This window comes from Balaenoptera musculus, chromosome X, assembly GCF_009873245.2.
Source record: "Balaenoptera musculus isolate JJ_BM4_2016_0621 chromosome X, mBalMus1.pri.v3, whole genome shotgun sequence".
NCBI lineage: Eukaryota > Metazoa > Chordata > Mammalia > Artiodactyla > Balaenopteridae > Balaenoptera > Balaenoptera musculus.
The window spans coordinates 15,511,333-15,531,915 of record NC_045806.1 but is presented as its reverse complement, the minus strand read 5'-3'; the positions used below and the strand labels follow the sequence as shown (position 1 = coordinate 15,531,915).

General features: G+C 41.8%; 1 protein-coding gene across 15 annotated transcripts in view; it reads left to right on the top strand.

Moving 5' to 3' along the window:
- The window catches only part of ADGRG2 (adhesion G protein-coupled receptor G2), a 142,415-nt gene that overhangs the window by 111,168 nt on the left and 10,664 nt on the right, over positions 1-20,583 (top strand). For all 15 annotated transcript variants that reach the window (XM_036840816.1, XM_036840815.1, XM_036840813.1 and 12 more), the window contains 14 exons: positions 413-452; positions 924-961; positions 2,648-2,742; positions 3,319-3,385; positions 7,052-7,443; positions 10,722-10,893; positions 11,094-11,250; positions 12,738-12,881; positions 13,512-13,634; positions 14,281-14,326; positions 14,451-14,554; positions 15,348-15,469; positions 16,814-17,082; positions 20,005-20,104. In XM_036840816.1, the coding sequence (XP_036696711.1) occupies positions 413-452; positions 924-961; positions 2,648-2,742; positions 3,319-3,385; positions 7,052-7,443; positions 10,722-10,893; positions 11,094-11,250; positions 12,738-12,881; positions 13,512-13,634; positions 14,281-14,326; positions 14,451-14,554; positions 15,348-15,469; positions 16,814-17,082; positions 20,005-20,104 (1,869 nt within the window). The remainder of the gene's footprint in view (positions 1-412; positions 453-923; positions 962-2,647; positions 2,743-3,318; positions 3,386-7,051; positions 7,444-10,721; positions 10,894-11,093; positions 11,251-12,737; positions 12,882-13,511; positions 13,635-14,280; positions 14,327-14,450; positions 14,555-15,347; positions 15,470-16,813; positions 17,083-20,004; positions 20,105-20,583) is intronic.

The following is a 20,583-nucleotide window of genomic DNA, read 5'->3' as shown; positions in this document are numbered from 1 at the left end:
AGGTGGAGTCAGTTGGAGAGAGAATGAGGAAGAAATCAGAGACAGAGGGCCCCCAGGGTGAGTGGCTGGCCCCTCTCAGAAATCTTGCCTCCGGCCAGCTCTTCCTCTGGCCCTTTGCCAGAAGCAGCTGCCTGGGGATTGCAGTAGCCTAATGAAATAAGATTGTTCAACCATAATTTATATCTTGCTGTTGGCTAGAACCGATACAGCTTCTGTCTGGTTAGTTTCCCTTGTCATATAAATAATTAATTTTACCCACATAGGAATCTCTTGTTATACCCAGTATTTCTTCAAAGTGAACACTGCAAGCAATAAATACCATATGCTTAATTTAATTGCTAAAAATCTAACTTATTTTGAACTTAACATCACCAATGATCTCCTTCATATCAATTTCTCATTTTATTAACAGACGATCAGAACTCAACAAAACCCTGCAAACTTTAAGTGAGGTAATCATAGTACATCCTGTACTTGTTTATAATTATTGTTATTATTTGGGGGAGAGCATGGAGTTCTGTATTCCTGAGGAGATATGAATTCAAATTACCCCAAATCTGTCATGTATAAGAATGAATGGGCTAGTTCCATTACTCCAAAAATCAGGACTAGGCTCAATGGATGGACATTACAAGGGGGTAGATTTTCCTGTATGTAAAACCAAGTATCTTAAAATCAGGGCTCCGGGAGAATGAGCTCCCTTATGTGGTAGAGAGTTTCCTGACACTAGAGGTATCCAAGTAGAGCCTGTATGGCCTGAATAGCTTTGATCATATGTCATTAATCTGGTAGGAATGTGAATTGGATGATTCCTAGGGGTTCTTGTGGTTTTAAGATTCTGTGATGCTGTGATTAGTCCTGGGTCATCTTGCCTGACATTTTCATCTGTCAAACTAACATGTATTTTTTTTCTTTTGTTTCAGACTTATTTTATAGTGTGTGCTACAGCAGAGGCCCAAAGGTCAGTCATTTTTAATACTTTTATATAAATAACCTTATTTCTCTACTCATGAGAAATAAAGTACAAGGAGTCTTAGGGTGCAAATTCAAAAGCATTCCTCTAAAATAAATACACATTAGTGACATTTTGGATATATAATTTTTTATTCTTCCAAACACATATCACTGTCACATCCATATTCTCATTTCTTTATGAAGCACAGAGGGGTGGGTGGTGTTGGGCCATTTGCCTCTGGTTCTATGAAGCTAAGGTCATCAGTGCCCTTAGCCCCACAGGCCACCAATAGGACCAACAAATGGCTCCCAGTGGTCCAGTCAGGGTGAAGGCCACACAGAGAAGAAGGAACATACTATGGAGCTAGGAGAGAAAAGGAGAGAGGGGGAAGGAAAAGATAGGAAAGAAAGAGAAAAGAAGAAAATAAAAAGTGTGTGCAAGGGTCGGGACTTCCCTGGTGGCACAGTGGTTAAGGATCCACCTGCCAGTGCAGGGGACACGTGTTCGAGCCCTGGTCCAGGAAGATCCCACATGCCGCGGAGCAGCTAGGCCCGTGTGCCACAACTACTGAGCCTGCGCTCTAGAACCCGCGAGCCACAACTACTGAGCCTGCGCTCTAGAGCCTGTGAGCCACAACTACTGAGCCTGTGCTCTGGAGCCTATGAGCCACAACTACTGAAGCCCACACGCCTAGAGCCCATGCTCTGCAAAAAGAGAAGCCATCACAGTGAGAAGCCCACGCACTGCAACGAAGAGTAGCCCCCGCTCTCTGCAGCTAGAGAAAGCCCGCGCACAGCAACGAAGACCCAGCGCAGCCAAAAATAAAGAAAGAAAGAAATTTATTTTTTTAAAAAAAGTGTGTGCAAGGATGAATCAGAGATTGCCTGACAGCTATTTGAGGTTACACAGATTATCATTTGAAATTATGTCCATTGGCTGTCCTGGCTGCATAATCCAATGGCTTTTAGGTCGATAATCTCACTACCCGAATCTTGAGCATTCTGTGAGAGTAAAAGTCCTAGAAAATAACAGTTTCTACTCATCAGACGGTTCATTGGTACAAATAAAGGCAAGTCTTCCATGAAATTGTAGATCGGATTCCTGTTCACTATACGTATTTAGTAATTTCACTTTTCATTAGTTGCAACATTAATATTTTGTTCACCTAAACCAAGACGAAAGTAAAAAAGAAACAGAATGTCAAATTCCTGGTTATCTGATGACCTGAATTGAACTGCCAGAAAGATTTTGGATTTAAGAGACCTTGCTATTCATCTAGGCTGGTATGTGAAAGGGCTCTCATTGATGGAAACACAAATGCCTCCAGACACCAGGCGGTGCGGGTGGGTGGTAAGACTCTAGATGTCAGGATGCTTGTCTTTGCAACCAGGTCTCACCCCTGTATGTTCATGATGCGGGCAGGAAAAACGACTCAGCAGCTGTGTGTGGTCAGAGGGTCTCTGGTTTGCAGTCCCTGTGAATGTAAACCTCTATAAATTCTTCGTCCTAGAAAGTCTTTGGGGTAAAGTTCAGCCCATGATAGGTGGGTGTTTACAAGCTTATTGGGGTGACATTGCAAGTTAACAGTGTCAATGCCCCCTTTCCTCACTCTAAGCTTGAAAAAGCAATTACAAATATGTAGGTAGGTTTCCAGTTTAGTAACACTCTGGTTATATATATTTCTCTTTATAGCACATTAAATTGTACATTCACGATAAAACTGCATAAGACAATGAACATATGTGCTGTGATGGTTGCTTTGCAAACAGTAAAGATTCGACCGATGGGTAAGTTGTCTCTATCTTTATTGCTGTGTTCATTTTCACATGACTTTGATGTGTTCTTTTCAAAATTGAAAATACAATGAATAAATTTACATATGTTACAGCTTTCTGTTTTGACTCTTTTGTCCTTGGGCAGTTTTTTTTTTTTTTTCCCTTGGGCAGTTTTTAAGGAGCTCTAAAAGGTGATTTTTCCTGCTTTCTCAGTAAAGTTTCAGTATGCTGTATTGGAAATCATGATAAAACAAACCCTACTGAGAGGGAGAATTCTATTTGGAGTGCTTGATCGATTGCTGCTGGGATATATTTACTCCTGAATTTCTCTTAGGAGTTGCTGAAGAGCGATTGATACTGTGTGCATATAACCCCAAATTATTCACTCAATAACTATTTTTGAGCACCTACTATTTACATATAATTGTCAATATAATGGAATCCAGTTTATTTTATCACCTGTTTTACGCTAATGCTCTTCAAAATCACATCAGTGTAAGAACTGTAATACTTGACAGAGCTGAGCTTCTACCTTGCCTTATTCTTGACCATGCATTTTCTTCTTTCTTTTCTTTTTGTTTCCTGCAGAACAGTGCTGCTATTCTGTCAGGATCCCCTGCCCTTCCTCCCCGGAAGAGTTAGAAAAACTGCAGTGGTATGTAGCAAATCTGGTGACCCTTTTCCTAATAATAATAATACTTAATCGCCATGCTGGCTAAGGAACTTGAAATTTTGACGGTGAAGAAGGGCTTTCAATTTTAGGGAAAAAGCACAGTTTTCTTTTGTATGAAGTTTCTTACTTTAAACCAATGGTTTGCAATCTTGGTTGCACGTTAGAATCACCTGGGTAGCATTGACAATATTCTGACTTCCCACAGCCTCACCAACTGAATGTGTCCTCATATTGAAAAATTTTTCCAGTGTGGTAGATTAGGAATGGTGTCTTAGTGTTATTTGTACTTCTCTTATTAAAACTGTTTGAAAAATTTTTTTTCATATATGTGGGGCCATTTTTTGTATTCTTTTTGTGAATTGTGTGTTCATATCTTTTTCCCACTAGATATTTAATCAGTTTTTAAGAGTAATTTATATATTTCTATATTGTGGAAAGTAGCCCTTTGTCTGTGGTATATGTTGCAAATATTTTCTCTCCAATTTGTCAGTTATCTTTTGACTTTATGATGTTTTTGTCATGCGAATTTAAAAAATTTTTTAGGGAGTTAAATTTACCAATCTTTTATTTTATTGCTTGTGGATTTGGAGGCATTTTTAGAAAGCCTTTCCCTACGTCTGGCTATAGAGGAATTTACCCTTGTGTTTTTATAGTACTTGTATGGTTTCTTTTCTTTTTTTATTTTACATTAGATCCACTTGGAATTTATTCTTATGTAGTGGGAGGTATGGGTCTAATTTAATCTTTTTCCAAATGCCTATCTAGTGGTCCCAGCACCATTTATTAAAAAGTCCACCTTTTCCTCAGTCATCTGAGATGCCACCTTTGTCATATGCTAAATTTTGGTAACTATTTGGGTTAAACTCCAAATGTTAGATATTTACATTGGGGGAACCAGGTGAAGCTGGTTCATGGACCCCACTTTGAGTAGTGGGGGTCTAGACTGTAGAACAGTGGTTCTCAACCCTGGCTGTATGTTGGAATCATCTGGGGAGTTTTAAAAACACCAATGCTGGGAATTCCCTGGCGGTCCAGTGGTTAGGACTTGGCACTTTCATTGCTGGGGCCCGGGTTCAATCCCTGGTCAGGAAACTAAGATCCCACAAGCCGTGCGGCACAGCATGTACATATATGCATACATACATACATACATGCATGCATACATACATACATGTGCTGATGCCTGCCTCCCACCCGCAGAGCTAGGGATGTCATTGGTCTGGGGTGCAGCCTAGGTTTCTGGATTTTTTAAAAATTAGGCTAGAATTAGATGATGGCCCAGTGTCTTTCCAATGCATTGGTTCTTAAGATTGGCTGTACATTAGAAACACATGGGGCTCTTTTAAAACTGATGTGTCAAGATGGCCTTCTGGGGTGCTGGAAATACTCTATATTGTGATCTGGGTGGTGATGATAGAGGTGTATACATATTATAATTACGATTTTTATAATTCTTCAAGCTCTAAATGTAAGATTAGTACAGTTTACTGTATTAGGCTATACCTCAGCAAAGAAACACATTAAAATGAATATGGTTGCCTGCACCCACCCCCGAGATTCTCGTTCATTTGGTTTGGGTTGGGAGCCTCGGCACTGGTGCTGAAGTGCTCCAAGGTTTCTAACGTATAGGTGGTGTTGCCCGCCACTGCTCTGCTGCTCACCACGTACCTCACCCGGTGGGTTAAGGGCTCTGATTAGCACAAGTGATGAGAGCAATACAGGGCAACTTCTTCATGGTTGAGCCCAGCGAATGGGAGCCCCATGCTAAGGGGTCCGGCTGCTGCAGCCCCCAGATAATATGGAGGAAATTTAATTTACACTTCTTAAAGCACCTTTGCCACAGCTTGGCCAGATGGGTTGCCGCATTATACAATTTAGGGAATGCAGGCTCAGAGAAGTTGGGTGGATTGCCCAGAGGAGTAGTGAGAGCTGGAGCCCCAGCCAAGGCTTCGCGACTCATCATCTTTCTGTCTGGCACCCCCTTGTCCATACTGCTTCCCGAACATCAGGCCGTGGGGAGAGGCTTCCAGCTGGGTGCCTGGCCCAGACTGGGTTGAGCCAGCATTTCTTTTTATGGGTATGACTTTCCTTAGGTCTCTCAACCTGATATTCCTCCCTCCTCTAACCCAAGAGAAGCTCCAAGAATACATTCTCACTGGTGTTCTAAGTCACCATCTAAAACTGGATCTATCAGAGTCTTCCCTGGGTGATAATTTGTTGCCTTTTCCCCTGAAGACTGGTGGATTTTGTGCCAGATGGTAGATGAGTTCTTCTCAGTCTTCCATGTCATGAAAATACATGGGCCTGGGAACCTCACCCCGACCCCAGGACCAACTGAATCAGATACTTAGGAGAAGGCCACAGAAATCTGTTTTTTAAAAAGTCCTCTACGTAATTCTCAGGCACAGCCAAGGTTGAGAACCACTGGGCTACAGTAACATTGAGGGTGTAGCTGATGTACAAGCTGGGGACCACCCCTTTGGCCCCAGCTTGATCCATTTTTTCATTCAGCAAACATTTCTTGCTCACATACTATGTGCTGGTTAGGACCATGGCAGGCTATAGCAGTATAAAATTGATTCAGACAGATTCCTATGCTCATCAGTTTCACAAAAATTTATGTATTGTTAACTCCAATTCAAGATTTTCTTGAAACAAAATTCAATAAGTTGAAGAAAAAAAAATGGCAGTGTGATTTACCTTTCCTAGCCAGTATCACCAGTGCATGTGAACGACCTAAATTTGAAGTTTCTTGGAAAGGAAGAGCTTATTTGTGACCCACCAAGACCAGTACAAGAATTTGCTGGAATTAAAAATTCCATTCTACAAATTAATAATAGTGATTTCTACATATTTTTTTCTTCTATCAATCAATATGCAGAAGATTGTAATTGACAGAATTATGCACTTTGGTTGCAAAAACTGTAAGAAAAATTTGAAGAACATTTTGTTGTTACTGGTAAATTTAGAACTGCTTTTCAGTTTACGCCATACCACTTTGAAGCCATTGTTAATACTGAGTTGACACAAGAGTTAGTGAATCTATTATGGACAGACATAGTTTTGAAATGGGTATGCTTTAGCTTCTAAGTCAAATCAGTTGTTCCAAAAATTGAGCCAGTTTTGTCCGTGTGGATTTGAATAGTAAAGGATAATGGTATTTTGGCATTTGATTCAGTTTTTAGAAAAATTTTAAGTATGTTGGGAACAGTTTGGGCATGTGATTCCATTTTTTTTGAGAGTAAATTTTGTAAAATCAAAAAAAACACCAAAAAAGACAGATTCCTAGTATATGGAAACTACCAGTTGGGTCGCAGGGCATTTAATAGCTCCTCTCCCCAAGAAGCACCTGGAAATGTTACAAGATCTCCTCAACTGACTGATAGAGTCAGGGAGCAGCAGTGAACAAGTGAAGCAGAACTGGGAATTCATGAAAGAGCATCCCTCCTGGCTAATTCCCCTCCCAGGGAGAAGGTGGTGGCAGTGGGCAGGGGCAGGAGGCCAGTAGCAGGTACACAGAGCATGTGCAGTGGCAGGTCCCTGGTGGAGCCATGTCACCGTGGTGGTGTCAGATGGTTGCCAGAAGAAGAGATTAGCCTCTGGAGCTCATTCGTGTCTCACGTGCATCTCTCTGATTCTTTCCTTTAGTGACCTGCAGGATCCCGTTGTGTGTCTTGCTGGTCATCCACGTGGTCCACCATTTTCTTCTTCCAGCAATTCCATCCCAGTTGCTCCTCAGGCCACCATTGTGTCCCAGACCTCCAGTGCCTTCTCTTTTGCTGAGCCTCTAGCTCATCCACCTGTAATCCAGAGCCCTCACTCTCCAACAGGGGTGATTCCCCTTCCTTCTCCCCAGCCTTCAGCTCCCATAGCTTCCAGCCCTGCCATTGATATGCTCCCCGAGTCTGGAACTATCTCTTCCCCTGTGCCTCCAACTGATCTTTCCCACACCCTGCCACCTGTGAAATCCTTACCTCCCTCTCCCACCACGTCTGCCCCCGTGAATGTCAACACGACCAGCACACCTCCTGACAAGACAGGTAAATATGAGGAGCAGCGCTGCTCCCACGTTTGTTGTAATTCTGGTCACGTGAACCCAGCAGCCAGCCTGCCGAATCAAAGTACCTGTAATGAAACCACGTTAAGCCTTTGCTTTTATGATGTCTACTTGATTTTGAGAGCTTTCCTTTGGGCATTCTTAGAACATAGATATGGCTGAGTTTGATTGTTTGGCCAAGAGAAATAGCTCTGAGGCAAACACAGATCTCATTTTATCAAGATGAGTTATTTTATAGGTTTCTTTCTCCTACAAAAGGTTGTTGGGTCACTGTTTTCAACGTTCTGAAGAGAAAGATTTTGAACTATTAAACACACTAACTCCATTTAGACAGAAGACAAAAGAAAACATTGATGTTCCTGAAAACCAGTCAGTCACAGAGTGCCAGAGCTGGGACTGAGCCAAAGTAGCCGTGAGGAGGAGAAGAGAATTCAGAAGACCTAGGGGTGGGTCTGCCCAGGCCCTCACAGGCGGTGGGATCCAGAATAAGCCATTTAGCTCCTCCTAACTTAGCCTGCTCTACCTCAAGATGGAAATAGTCTCACTAACCTCATAGGTTTGGAACCATGGCGGACATGAGAATGCCATAGAAACTGCACGGGGCTCCCCGGACACAAAGTAGGCTTAGGGGTAAAAAGATAAAGGGAAGAGGGAAAGAAGCAGAGAGAATTCTGGATGCTCTCTGGAGTTTCAAGCCAGTGAGTAAGAAGTAGGCCTTCCTCTAGAATTTGGAGGGTGGGAGGCAAAGCCAACTTCTTGGCGACATGAGGTCGGAGCTCGAGTTGTGGTCCTGCCTCCTCTGCCCCCGGCAAGCATCCCCAGGAGATTTGGAGCCAAATGACTGGAGATGTTTTTGAATTCCACAAGAGAGGAATGATGAAATATGATATGCCACCTCAACAAAATGTCTATTACGCAGCTGTACATAAGAACAGCTAGACAGAAACTTGGGGCATTTTTCAAGTCTTGAGTGAAGTGAAAATAACGTGACAGTAAATAGTTTGCACACCATGTTTGTAATAGTAAGTTATAACAAGTGGATAAAGATTAGAAGGGAATATGCAAAATAAGAAATAGGACGTTAGGTGGTGAAATTAAGAGACTTCTTTGTTAGAAGACATACAGGTGGCCAATAGGCACATGAAAAGATGCTCATCATCGCTAATTATTAGGGAAATGCAAATCAAAACTGTAGTGAGGTACCACCTCACACCGGTCAGAATGGCCATCATTAAAAAGTCTACAAATAATAAATGCTGGGGAGGGTGTGGAGAAAAGGGAACCCTCCTACACTGTTGGTGGGGATGTAATTGGTGCAGCCACTATGGAGAACAGTATGGAGGTTCCTCAAAAAACTGAAAATAGAGTTGCCATATGATCCAGCAATCCCACTCCTGGGCATATACAAAGACAAAACTAAAATTTGAAAAGATACATGCACCCCCTGTGTTCATAGCACTATTTACAATAGCCGAGACATGTTAACAACCTAAATGTCCATCGACAGATGAATGGATAAAGAAGATATGTTTTATATATATATGTGTTTTATACATATACATACAATGGAATATTACTCAGCTATTAAAAAGAATGAAATAGGACTTCCCTGGTGGCGCAGTGGTTAAGAATCCTCCTGCCAATGCAGGGGACACAGGTTCGATCCCTGGACTGGGAAGATCCCACATGCTGCCGAGCAACTAAGCCCGTGCACAACTACTGAGCCTGCGCTCTAGAGCCCGCGAGCCACAACTACTGAGCCCATGTGCCACAACTACTGAACCCCACGTGCCCTAGAGCCCACACGCTGCAACTACTGAAGCCCACGCACTTTAGGGCCCGTGTGCCACAACTACTGAGCCCGCACACCGCAACTAGAGAAAGCCCGCGCACAGCAACAAAGACCCAACGCAGCCAAAAAATAAATAAAAATTAAAAAAAAAAAAAGAATGAAGTAATGCCATTTGCAGCGACATGGATGGACCTAGAGATTATCATACTAAGCGAAGTAAGTCAGAAAGAGAAGGACAAATGCCATATGATATCATTTATATGTGGAGTCTAAAATGACACAAATGAACTTATCTACGAAACAGAAACAGACACACAAGACATAGAGAACAGACTTGTGGTTGCCAAGGGGGAGAGGGGTAGGGGAGGGAAGGATTGGGAGTTTGGGATTAGCAGATGCAAACTAGTATATATAGAATGGATAAACAACGTCGTACTGTATATAGTACAGGGAACTATATTCAATATCCTGTGATAAACCATAATGGAAAAGAATATGAAAAAGAATATATATATAAAACTGAATCACTTTGCTGTACAGCAGAAATTAACACAACATTGTAAATCAACTATACTTCAATAAAATTAAAAGAGAGACTTCTTTGTTGTTAGACAGGTTTATATCATTGTATCCCAATTAAAAACACTACTAAAAATCAGGCTTACAGCTGGTAGTCCAGCTGTTAATTTCATAATATTCTCCTTTCCACAAAAAGAGCTTTTAGTTACCGACATAAAGTTCTGTATTCATGCTATAAATTAAATACATGTATATTTATGCGTATACAACTATACACTAAATACACTAATGTGCTTTTACATTTTTTTTTAGTTAGGTTTCTTGAAGTATAATTTACCTACAATAAAATTCATCCAGTTCTATAGATGAATGAAATTTTTATAGTTCTACGAGGTTGGATAAATGCCCACAGTCATGTAACCACCATCATGATATATAACATTTCCACTATCCCCAAAGTTCCCTCGTGTCCCTTTGTAGTCAACTCCTACCCACTACCCCAAGCCTCTGGGTACCACTGATCTGTTTTGTTTCCCTATGCTTTCAGTTTTTCTGGAATGTCATATGAAGAGAATCATACAGTATGTAGCCTTTTGAGTCTGGCTTCTTTCATGTAACATAATACATTGGACTCTTGGAGACCTGTCCATGTTGTTGCATTTATCAGCAGTTCATTCATTTTTATTACTGAATAATAGTCCACTGTATGGATGGACCACAGTTTGTTTCCTCACTCTCCAGTTGATGGACATTTGGGTTGTTTCTAGTTTGGGACTATTATGAAAGAGGCTACTATCAACATTTATGAACATGTCTTCTTAAGACAGGTTTTCATCTCCTTGGGGCAAATACCTAGGAGTGGGTTTGCTAGGTCACAGAGTCTGTGTGTGTTTCTTTATTAGTGATTTTTCCATTATGTGTTCATAAAGTGATTTGGCTCTCTGTTATAGAAATTGTTCACACCAGCAGCGTCAGTGTTTCTGAGCTTGAGAACCAAGTGTCCCGGATGGAGAAGCTTCTTTCCTTAGGCAGCTTGGAGCCTAACCTCGCAGGACAAATGATAAACCAAGTCAGCAAACTCCTTCATTCCCCGCCCACCTTGCTGGCCCCTTTGGCCCAAAGGTATGACTTAGCAAACTGATGTGGTCATGAGAGGGGACCCTCTAATGATAATGATGCTTCTATATGATTAATTAAAGCCAAGTATTTTTCTCCCACGTACGAGGTTCATGATGACTTGTTAAGTTTCTACTCTATATTCTGCTTAGACTGGGGAAAACAAAGTGGGAGTGCTGAATTTGAACGGCTACTTCTCTTTACAGATTGCTAAAAGTAGTGGATGACATTGGCTTACAGCTGAATTTTTCAACCAAGACCATAAGTCTGACCTCCCCTTCTTTGGCTCTGGCTGTGATCAGAGTGAATGCCAGTAATTTTGACACAACTACTTTTGCTGCCCAAGACCCTGCAAATCTTCAGGTACATCCTAATTTATTGTGGAAAAGACCTTTTTTTGTATTTGATTATAGTCCTTGTGTACTTCATGATTGAGGCAATTACTGCTATACTCAGGGGTGATATTCAAAATATTTAACATCTAGAACAATGGAGCGCCACAGAATCAAAAAAAAGGACATTGGTCTTGGCTGGAGCAGGATCTCAGAGGCCCTCGTTGCGCCCAGTGTTAACCCTTTAGCAGCTGGCTTGTGGAAGTTTGGGGGGGCAGTCAAGTCGGGGAGGTGTCCAGCGAGCGGGTTCTAGGCAGTTGGGAGAGAGCAGAGACACCGGCTACATTGCTTTTTCTTTTTTTTTCCTTTTAACATCTTTATTGGAGTATAATTGCTTTACAGTGGTGTGTTAGTTTCTGCTGTATAACAAAGTGAATCAGCTGTACATATACATATATCCCCATATGCCCTCCCTCTTGCGTCTCCCTCCCACCCTCCCTATCCCACCCCTCTAGGTGGTCACAAAGCACCGAACTGATCTCCCTGTGGTATGCGGCTGCTTCCCACTAGCTATCTATTTTACATTTGGTACCAGCTACTTTTCAACCCATTTCAGTATTTTTTTTTATATATAAATTTATTTATTTATTTTTGGCTGCATTGGGTCTTCATTGCTGCGCGTGGGCTTTCTCTAGTTGCGGCAAGCGGGGGCTCCTCTTCGTTGCGGTGCGCGGGCTTCTCATTGCGGTGGCTTCTCTTGTTGTGGAGCACGGGCTGTAGGCACGTGGGCTTCAGTAGTTGTGGCTTGTGTGCTCTAGAGCGCAGGCTCAGTAGTTGTGGCGCACGGGCTTAGTTGCTCTGTCACGTGTGGAATCTTCCCGAACCAGGGCTCGAACCCATGTCCCCTGCATTGGCAGGCAGATTCTTAACCATTGCACCACCAGGGAAGTCCCCATTTCAATATTTTAACAAGTGTTACGACTACACTGGTGTGAATAGTGGTGCAGTATATCAATCCTGCTTCTAGTGTTTTCTATTAGAGGGATTGGGGGCTGGAAACATGCAAGTAAAACCAAGTCTTGCCTTTAAACTTAATTTGTATAGTCTTCCCTTTACAAGTTTAGTGCATGTGGTTCTATGATGACTTTGCCCTAACAGGTCACCAAGTTGGTGTGTCTGCTGCTGTGGTCTCCCTGGGCTCTGCAGTTATCCTGAACTTTCTCCCTTCCCACCCCAGCTTTATTGAGATATAATTGACATATAGTATCCTGCACTTTCTGACTGTTTCTGTATATCCTTTATCCTTAAAATGTTTCCTTTCCTGCTCCGAGGCCTCATCTCCCTATTACACATCCTCTAATTTCATAGCAATCAGAGAAACAAGAAGAACCAATTGTACATAGAGACACCACAAATAAATGCCCTTACAGGATCCTCCGTCTTAATTAGGTGTTGTGTTTTCCATCTCTTCATTATACTAGCCCCAGACATCCTTATGATCTTTTACTTGATTTTCAGGTTTCTCTGGAAACTCAGGCTCCTGAGAATAGTATTGGTGTTATTACTGTGCCTTCATCGCTGATGAGTAATTTGCCAGCTAATGATGTGGAGCTGGCTTCCAGGGTGCAGTTCAACTTTTTTGAAACACCTGCCCTGTTTCAGGTAAAGTTGCCTCTAATTGCTTTTGGTTTAGGTTTTGGGGGAGACTGGGGGAGTTTTATTTCTTTTAATCCTCACATATTCTTAAGCCTGGTATAAGTCAAATGAATTGCTGAAAAGCTGTAGTTTATGTATAAACAGGACCTAATGATGCTGCTGAGGATAAATAACAATAACTGACACTCACATAGCATTTATCAACTGCCGCGCAGTATCATAAGCACTTAGAAATGTTAACTCTAATCCTCTCAACAACATCATGAGGGAGGAACTACTGAACTATTATCCCAGTTTTACAGATGAGGCTATGGAGGCACAGAGAGGTTAAGTAACTTGCTCAGGAACACACAGCTTAAATGGCTTAATGTCATGTTCCCTTTAAGATTCACGAGGGTCTCGTTGTGTCAATCTGTGAAATTTAACTCAGCATTTAGAGCATTGTATAGTGGAATAAGCTCTGCTTCTCATTATGGTCCTTGGGAAAGTCACTTTACTCCCTGCCCCTGAATTCCTGACCTAGGTAGTAAAATAAACAATGTGGACTAAATAGTCCTTAGGGTCCCTTCTAGCTCTAAAATTCTCTGATAACATTTCATTTTCCCTTGCCATCTTGTTGATTCTTTGGTGTGCTAGGACCCTGCCTTGGAGAACCTCTCTCTGATCAGCTATGTCATTTCCTCGAGCGTGGCGAACCTGACAGTCAAGAATTTGACAAGAAACGTGACGGTTACATTAAAGCACATCCACCGGAGCCAGGTGGGAGGGGCCTGTCTGGTCTGTTCATTGACCAGAACACCTCATGCAAACTATGCCTGTAAGACTTTGCCTGAAAAAAGTAGATTCAGCAGAACCTTAGACCCAGTTAGGGCAGTGTGTAAGACTAGAATCACATAGTCACTCCGCTGGGTTTTAGCATGCCTAATAACTGCCCTCCTAATTTCCAAGAAGGAGCAGTGTAAAAAGCAAGCTCTTATTGCCAGTTTTCAGTGCTTTATATCTGCGGCTACAGGTCTGATTCTCACCTCCAAAGAGAAAGCATCTTAGTTCAGTTCACATTGAGCATCATCTATGACCTCGCTGTTCAAAGTGTGGTTTGCAGACCTGCAGCATCAGCATCACCTGGGAACTTGCTAGAAATGCAGACTCTCAGGCCCCACGCCAGACCCACTGAATCAGAATGTGCCTTTTAGCAAGGCCTCAAGGTGATTCCTATGCACGATTGCTGAGTTTAAGTGCTGACCTATATGAGACTCACTTGCTTCTAGAGACCAGTGTAAAATAAGAACTCTCCTAAAATCGGGAATGAGATTCTAAAATTTTAAAATATCGTTTTTTTTCTAATCGCTTTCCAGTTTTTTCAGTTCTGTGAATTAATTATTTGTAGTTTATCTTTCTGTTACAGGATGACTTAACAGTGAGATGTGTATTTTGGGACTTGGGCAGAAACGGTAGGTTCCAGACATAACTTTTTCAAAGTCTTGAGTGGGAGGGGGAGGGGGAGCAATGAGGGAGGAGCAGTGATTGGTGCATTGGCTTTGCTGATGGGGCAGACACTCTTTCCAATGCCAACAGGTGGCAGAGGAGGCTGGTCATCTGATGGCTGCTCTGTCAAAGACAGGAGGCTAAATGAAACCACCTGTACCTGCAGCCACCTTACAAGCTTCGGCGTCCTACTGGTAATATCCCCACTCTACCTGGCCTTAGATTTGGGTCTGAGGGTTAGCTGACATCATACCATGATGTCTAATCTGATGGATAACTTTGGTAGATCAGCAGATTTCATGATATTGTGGCAAAGTTATAGACCAATGAAATGACTCTTCTAATAAGCAAGTGTACTTGAAGGAAAATACTTGAACATAGAAGTATTTTTTCGCATTCTATTTTTACATTTAAGTTTTTCTTTTTAAGATAGCTATAAGAGGACTAGGGAATTCAGATTAAAATGAGTAATAAAAATAGTTTGTAATGTACTTTAAAATTTTATAAAACATTTGACATAAATTATTTTATTTGATCTTCACAAAAATCCAGCAAGATAGGTAGAATAGGGAGTTGTTATTTTCATTTTAATGAAGTCAGAATTAAGACTCACTTGTTAGGTAATTGTCCACAGTCACAGAACTAAGAAATATAAGAGCCGGAAGCCAAATTCAAGTCTTTTGGCTTCTAGCCTGGTGCTTTTCCAGTGCACCATAATGCAGTGATCAAGTACATGGGCTTTGGAGTCAGCCAGACCTGAATTTGGATCCTGGCTCCTCTACTTTGTAGCTCTGTGACCCTGGGCAAATTACTTAACCTCTCTGGGCCTCAGTTTTATTATCTTTACATGATGATAATAATTGCACCTATCTTGTAGGTTTGTTGAACGAACTATGGTCGGGTACCTGAATACCCAATAAATGTAAATTATGACTCTGTTATTTATTTTAAAATATTTGGTCTTGAAAGCAATATTTTATTTTCCAGGACTTGTCTCGAACATCCTTGCCACCGGCTCAGATAATGGCCCTGACATTTATCACCTATATTGGTTGTGGGCTTTCATCAATTTTTTTGTCAGTTACTCTTGTAACCTACATAGCCTTTGAGTGAGTATCCACAACTGGAAACTTGGATTATATGACATAGCACCTCAATTGCCAAAGTGTATTAATTAAGCATGCTCCTTGGCCTAGCTTATCCTGTCCACCCATCTAGTGGGGCCACCTATATGTAAAACTTCATGGGACTTTTTGGTTTATACACTTCCTTCCTTCCACTAGTTTGTGCACTCACTGAAGGCAGGGGTTGTGTCTTAATCATCCTTGTACCCTAAAATGATGCCTGGTACCTAGCTGACATTAAGTGAGAAATGAAAGATGGATGCAGACCCCGAAACCCAAGAGCTTACAATGTGAAATAGACCGTAGCTCCATGTACAGCACAAGAACTGTGTTTAATATGTTAAGTTTCTAAATAATACTGAGCAAACACAAAAGATTAAATGCATTAACGGGTGTGGGGATGAAGAAGAATAAAGGGTATCAAGTGTCACTGAAAAATACAGATACTCAATGAGTGTGGCTTTGTAGGTCAAAGCAAGAATGACATTCCAAATGACAGCATCTCCTTGGCTTATCAGAAGGGTCCCTTTGGTCACTTCTGGGGGGGATTCCAATAAATTTTGTCGGAAAAGAAATATAGGCACTTTTATTGCATTAACTAAATGAAATAATATGTAAGTTCTGGGATTTAGATTTTGGACACTGATCAGGAAATGCACAAATTTACTTTTAGTGCCATACTTAGGGCCCAGCTGTGACTACAGATCTTCTAGTGGACCTTTGGAAATATGATTAATGAGACTAAATTACTATAAGGCCAACCATTACTCAGAATGATCTCACCAGATGTAATTTCACACACATAAACATGTACATGTCATCAGTTAGCTGTATTTTCCTATGGCTGTTTCATTTAGCTATAGTTTGAACTCTTCTTTCCATGATCTCATTTTAACTACTAACATAAGATAACAGGAGAATCTGGCTTTTTGAAGATCTGAATAGAGGAGCCTATTGTATGAGAAGCAGCACAATGCTTCTAGAAGTAGTTTGGGAGAAATGGAGGTGGGTGCTCAGAAGATTCCACTACAAACTATTTGAAAGGATGGGTCAATAGTCGGCATGTATTAAAAGGTTCCACAGAAATATAAACATGAATTTTCCATATGGTTATCACAGATGATTCGGTTTCGATTTTTCCTTTGTTGTTATCGTTGGCTTTAATGCCTCCCCCCCCCACACACACATACACACCCACGCTCAAAGAGAGGAAATTTATACATATAGACATTTACCAAAAAATAAAAATAAATTGCTTAGAACACAGATATGTTCACATAAACGTTGGCAGATTGTGATGCTAATTCTTGTTTTGTGCTTTCCTTTTAGAAAGATCCGGAGGGATTACCCTTCCAAAATCCTCATCCAGCTGTGTGCGGCTCTGCTCCTGCTGAACCTGGTGTTTCTCTTGGACTCGTGGATTGCTTTGTACGACATAAGAGGCCTCTGCATTTCAGTGGCTATATTTCTGCATTATTTTCTCTTGGTCTCATTCACTTGGATGGGCCTGGAAGCGTTCCATATGTACCTGGCCCTTGTCAAAGTGTTTAATACTTACATCCGCAAATACATCCTTAAATTCTGCATTGTTGGTTGGGGTATGTATAATTTTTGCTCACACAGTGCCTGGGTTATCTCTGCTTTTTCTCCAGTGTTTTGATTTTTAATCAGAGACATTGATGAAGCAGGTCATACTTGGCAGGTTTCTAAAACAGCTTTATCCTCCTTTTCATGTTTCACTGCCCAGAGAGCAACCTCGTCAAGTCTCTTTCTAGAACACCTGTATATTTACCCTGGATTGGTTATGACCACAACACTCTGAGGTTAGGGCTATGAATCCTCTTTATCTCCAGTAACTAGAACTGGGGCTGGCACATAGAAGGTGCTCAATCAATTGAAAATATTAGCTTGGTGATAATGAGGCCAGACTGTCAGTCCCCAAGCTTCCAGCCAGCCTCACTCTGCTCTGTACCTCCCAGATTCACACATGTGCGCGGCAGTGTGCTCAGCAGGGCAGAGCGAGAGAACGCACAGATAAAACCTAGTGTAACTTCATCACCACACCGGCCCGGTATTTCAGATCATGCCACCTGTCAGTGGTGGATCACAAAGTCTTAGACGCCCCCAAGATGTTGAAGGTTTCTTCATTCAACTCCCCACCAAATGTAGGAGCCTCCTGGACTTGACTTACCCTCGACTAAAGATAATTTAACCTCTGTTTGAATTTTTCTATTGTTGGGGAGCTCATTACCTTCATTAAAAAACAAAATTCAACTGAGTACATTTGAAAGATCTTACTGGCTTTATTCGCAATTCATGAATCAGGCAGCATCCCATCTAGCAGATAGAAAGGAGCTCTGAGGAGCTGTACTCAGTGAAAGACTTTTTATAGTCAGAAGGGAGCGGGAACAAGGAAGTCATTCTGGGCAATAAAGCGGGTTGGTTATTGCAAGGTTACTTTCCTTCAGGGGTGGCAGGGGTCTATCAGGCAGGTTACCTACCTAGTGCTGATAAGGTGATTTCGGATTGACTGGTTTAAGATTCCATTTCTGGGAGAGCCGAAGACTTAACTCTGTAATGGAGTTAAGTCTCAGTTTGGTGACCTGTGGCTAGCATAAGCGAATCCATTTTGGGCCTGTTGTCTTGTTTTTAATACCTTACAAGGCAGCCAATGACCATCTTCTAAAGCTCTGCAGGTCTGTTTTTCCATTAAGTTCACTTGGCTCTCTGGTGGCACTCACCCAGCGGTCTTGGTTTTGCTCTCTCAGGAAAAAAAAAAAAAGCTGACACCTCTTCTGCCAAAGAGTCCTTTAGATAATCTACATGGAATATATATGTATAATGCCCTATTTCTCAATGTATTTTCACACGAGTAACCCCATAGGAGACAAGTCAGTGAAGTTAGCAAGGCAGTTATTGCTAATACCACGTGAAGAACCTGGCTCAAAGTGATGATGTGATTTACCCTAATTTCCACAGCTCGAGAACAGCCGAGGCTGGCTTTCTAATTTCTTATGCATATCCCTTCCACTGTATTATAGCCGCCATCCCTCCCAGGCTCCCTCTTCTTCTTCAGGCTAAATATTCCTTCAAGGACTTCCCTGGCGGTCCAGTGGCTAAGACTTCGCCTTCCAATGCAGGGGGTGCAGGTTCAATCCCTGGTTGGGGAGCTAAGATCCCACATGCCTCGGGCCAAAAAAACCCAAAAAACAAAAAACAGAAGTGATATTGTGACAAATTCAATAAAGACTTTAAAAATGGTCCACATCAAAACATATTTAAAAATATATGTAAATATTCCTTCAGATATTCCCTATGCAATAGGATTGCAGACCCTTTACCTCCCTTGTCATCCTGCTTGTTATTATATCTTTGTGAAGAGTAATAGAACAACACCTTTCTAGAAAGTCACTTATTCCCAGAAAAAGAAGTCACTGCCTCTGATCTTGGGCACGGATTCCGTCTTCTTTGTACAATCCTGAACGGTCAGATTCCCTTGTCAAGGAAAAGCTCCACACCCCCAGTATTTTTTTAGGAAGGTGTCTCACTTAGGAAGTCACCATATGTCAGTGTCTCCGTAAGGTACAAATACAAAAGAATTAAATGAAATATTATGTTAGATGGTACCAGGTAGCTCAACCTGGCTGTGAGAAGGAATTGTTTTTCATCTACCAGAGCCTTGAGATTGTATGCCAGGCTGGTCTGTGTGCACAGAGTGTGAAGTGTCAGCGTGGGGTGGGGAGTGATGGGGTAGAGGGGTGAGACGGACTCCTTCCCAGCCCACGGTCACTTTAAGCGGGGAGGAGCCTTTTCATTATGCTTCCTCTTAGCCCAAGTGCCCTGGGAGAGCCAGTGAGAGAGCCGGTGTAGTGGCAATCAACACCCCCAAATCAATCAGGTCAGGCATCTCAGTCCATCAACGGGTTCCAGATAATCAGTTGAGGACTTTGGGGTTCATAATGAAAGATTTTCCAGAAGTTGCTGGTAACCCTAACAGGTTGATTCTTTGGTATATATTTTGGAGTCCTTCACTTGGCCTGCCACCTGACCCTTAAAATTACATTCCAGATGGGTCTAAGTTAAGGCTAACACTAGCTACCATAGCAGACAAACCCTGAAATGTCAGGAGCAGATAATTTCTCACTCATGTGCAGTCCAGTTAGCAGAAGTGGAGGGGTCTCTGGTCTTGTGATTTTTCAGGAGCCAAGCTGCTGGAGACTCTGTCTCAAGACAGGGCTTCCAAGGTCGCTTTGAATTTGGGAGAAAAGAGTAGAGAATCTCACTGGAGGTTTTTATGGGCTAGGCCAAGAGGTGGAGCAAATCACTTCTGTCCATGTTCCATTGGCCAAGACCTAGTCAAGTGGCCACATACACCTAGCTGTAAGAGAGGCTGGGAGATGGCCAGCCACAGCTCACCAGTCTCTGCTATTTCAGAAGAAAATAGAACGTGATCTCTATTCTTTCTTCTCACCACCTTTGGTTATTAGAACTGTGTGTGACCGATGTTTCCCATCTTCCAGGGGTACCAGCTGTGGTTGTGACCATTGTCCTGATTATATCTCCAGATAACTATGGACTTGGATCCTATGGGAAATTCCCCAACGGGTCACCTGATGACTTGTGAGTACAAAGCCCCCCACGGAATGTTAAGTGAACTGGAAAGCAGAATTCTCCAAGAAAATGGAGTCTCTAATCAGCATATCAACTGGCTCTCATCCTAATAAAATCCAGTAACATTTACAGCAGACTTTGCAGTTATATATGTAATGAGATCAGCTAGTTAGAAAAGCCATGCTACTATGTAAGTATTAAAAAAATGAATTAGGAGAAAGTATTTCGAAAATACTTTTATAAGCCTCTGATAAAAATAAAATACCAGCTACACTATATTAGTAAAGACTCATGGAATAGAGTTACTAGGATCTAAGGGGGATAAAATCTTTTAATGTTTTCAGAGAATAGTTTTTAAATACTTTCAATCACCAAGTGTCCTAAAATAAACCCTCTTGGAGTTTTTCCCCTAGAGCTATAAATGGCTGTGGAGATCAGACGTTTTATCTTTTTTTTTCTCTTGTAATTGTAGGAAAATGTTTCAGTAA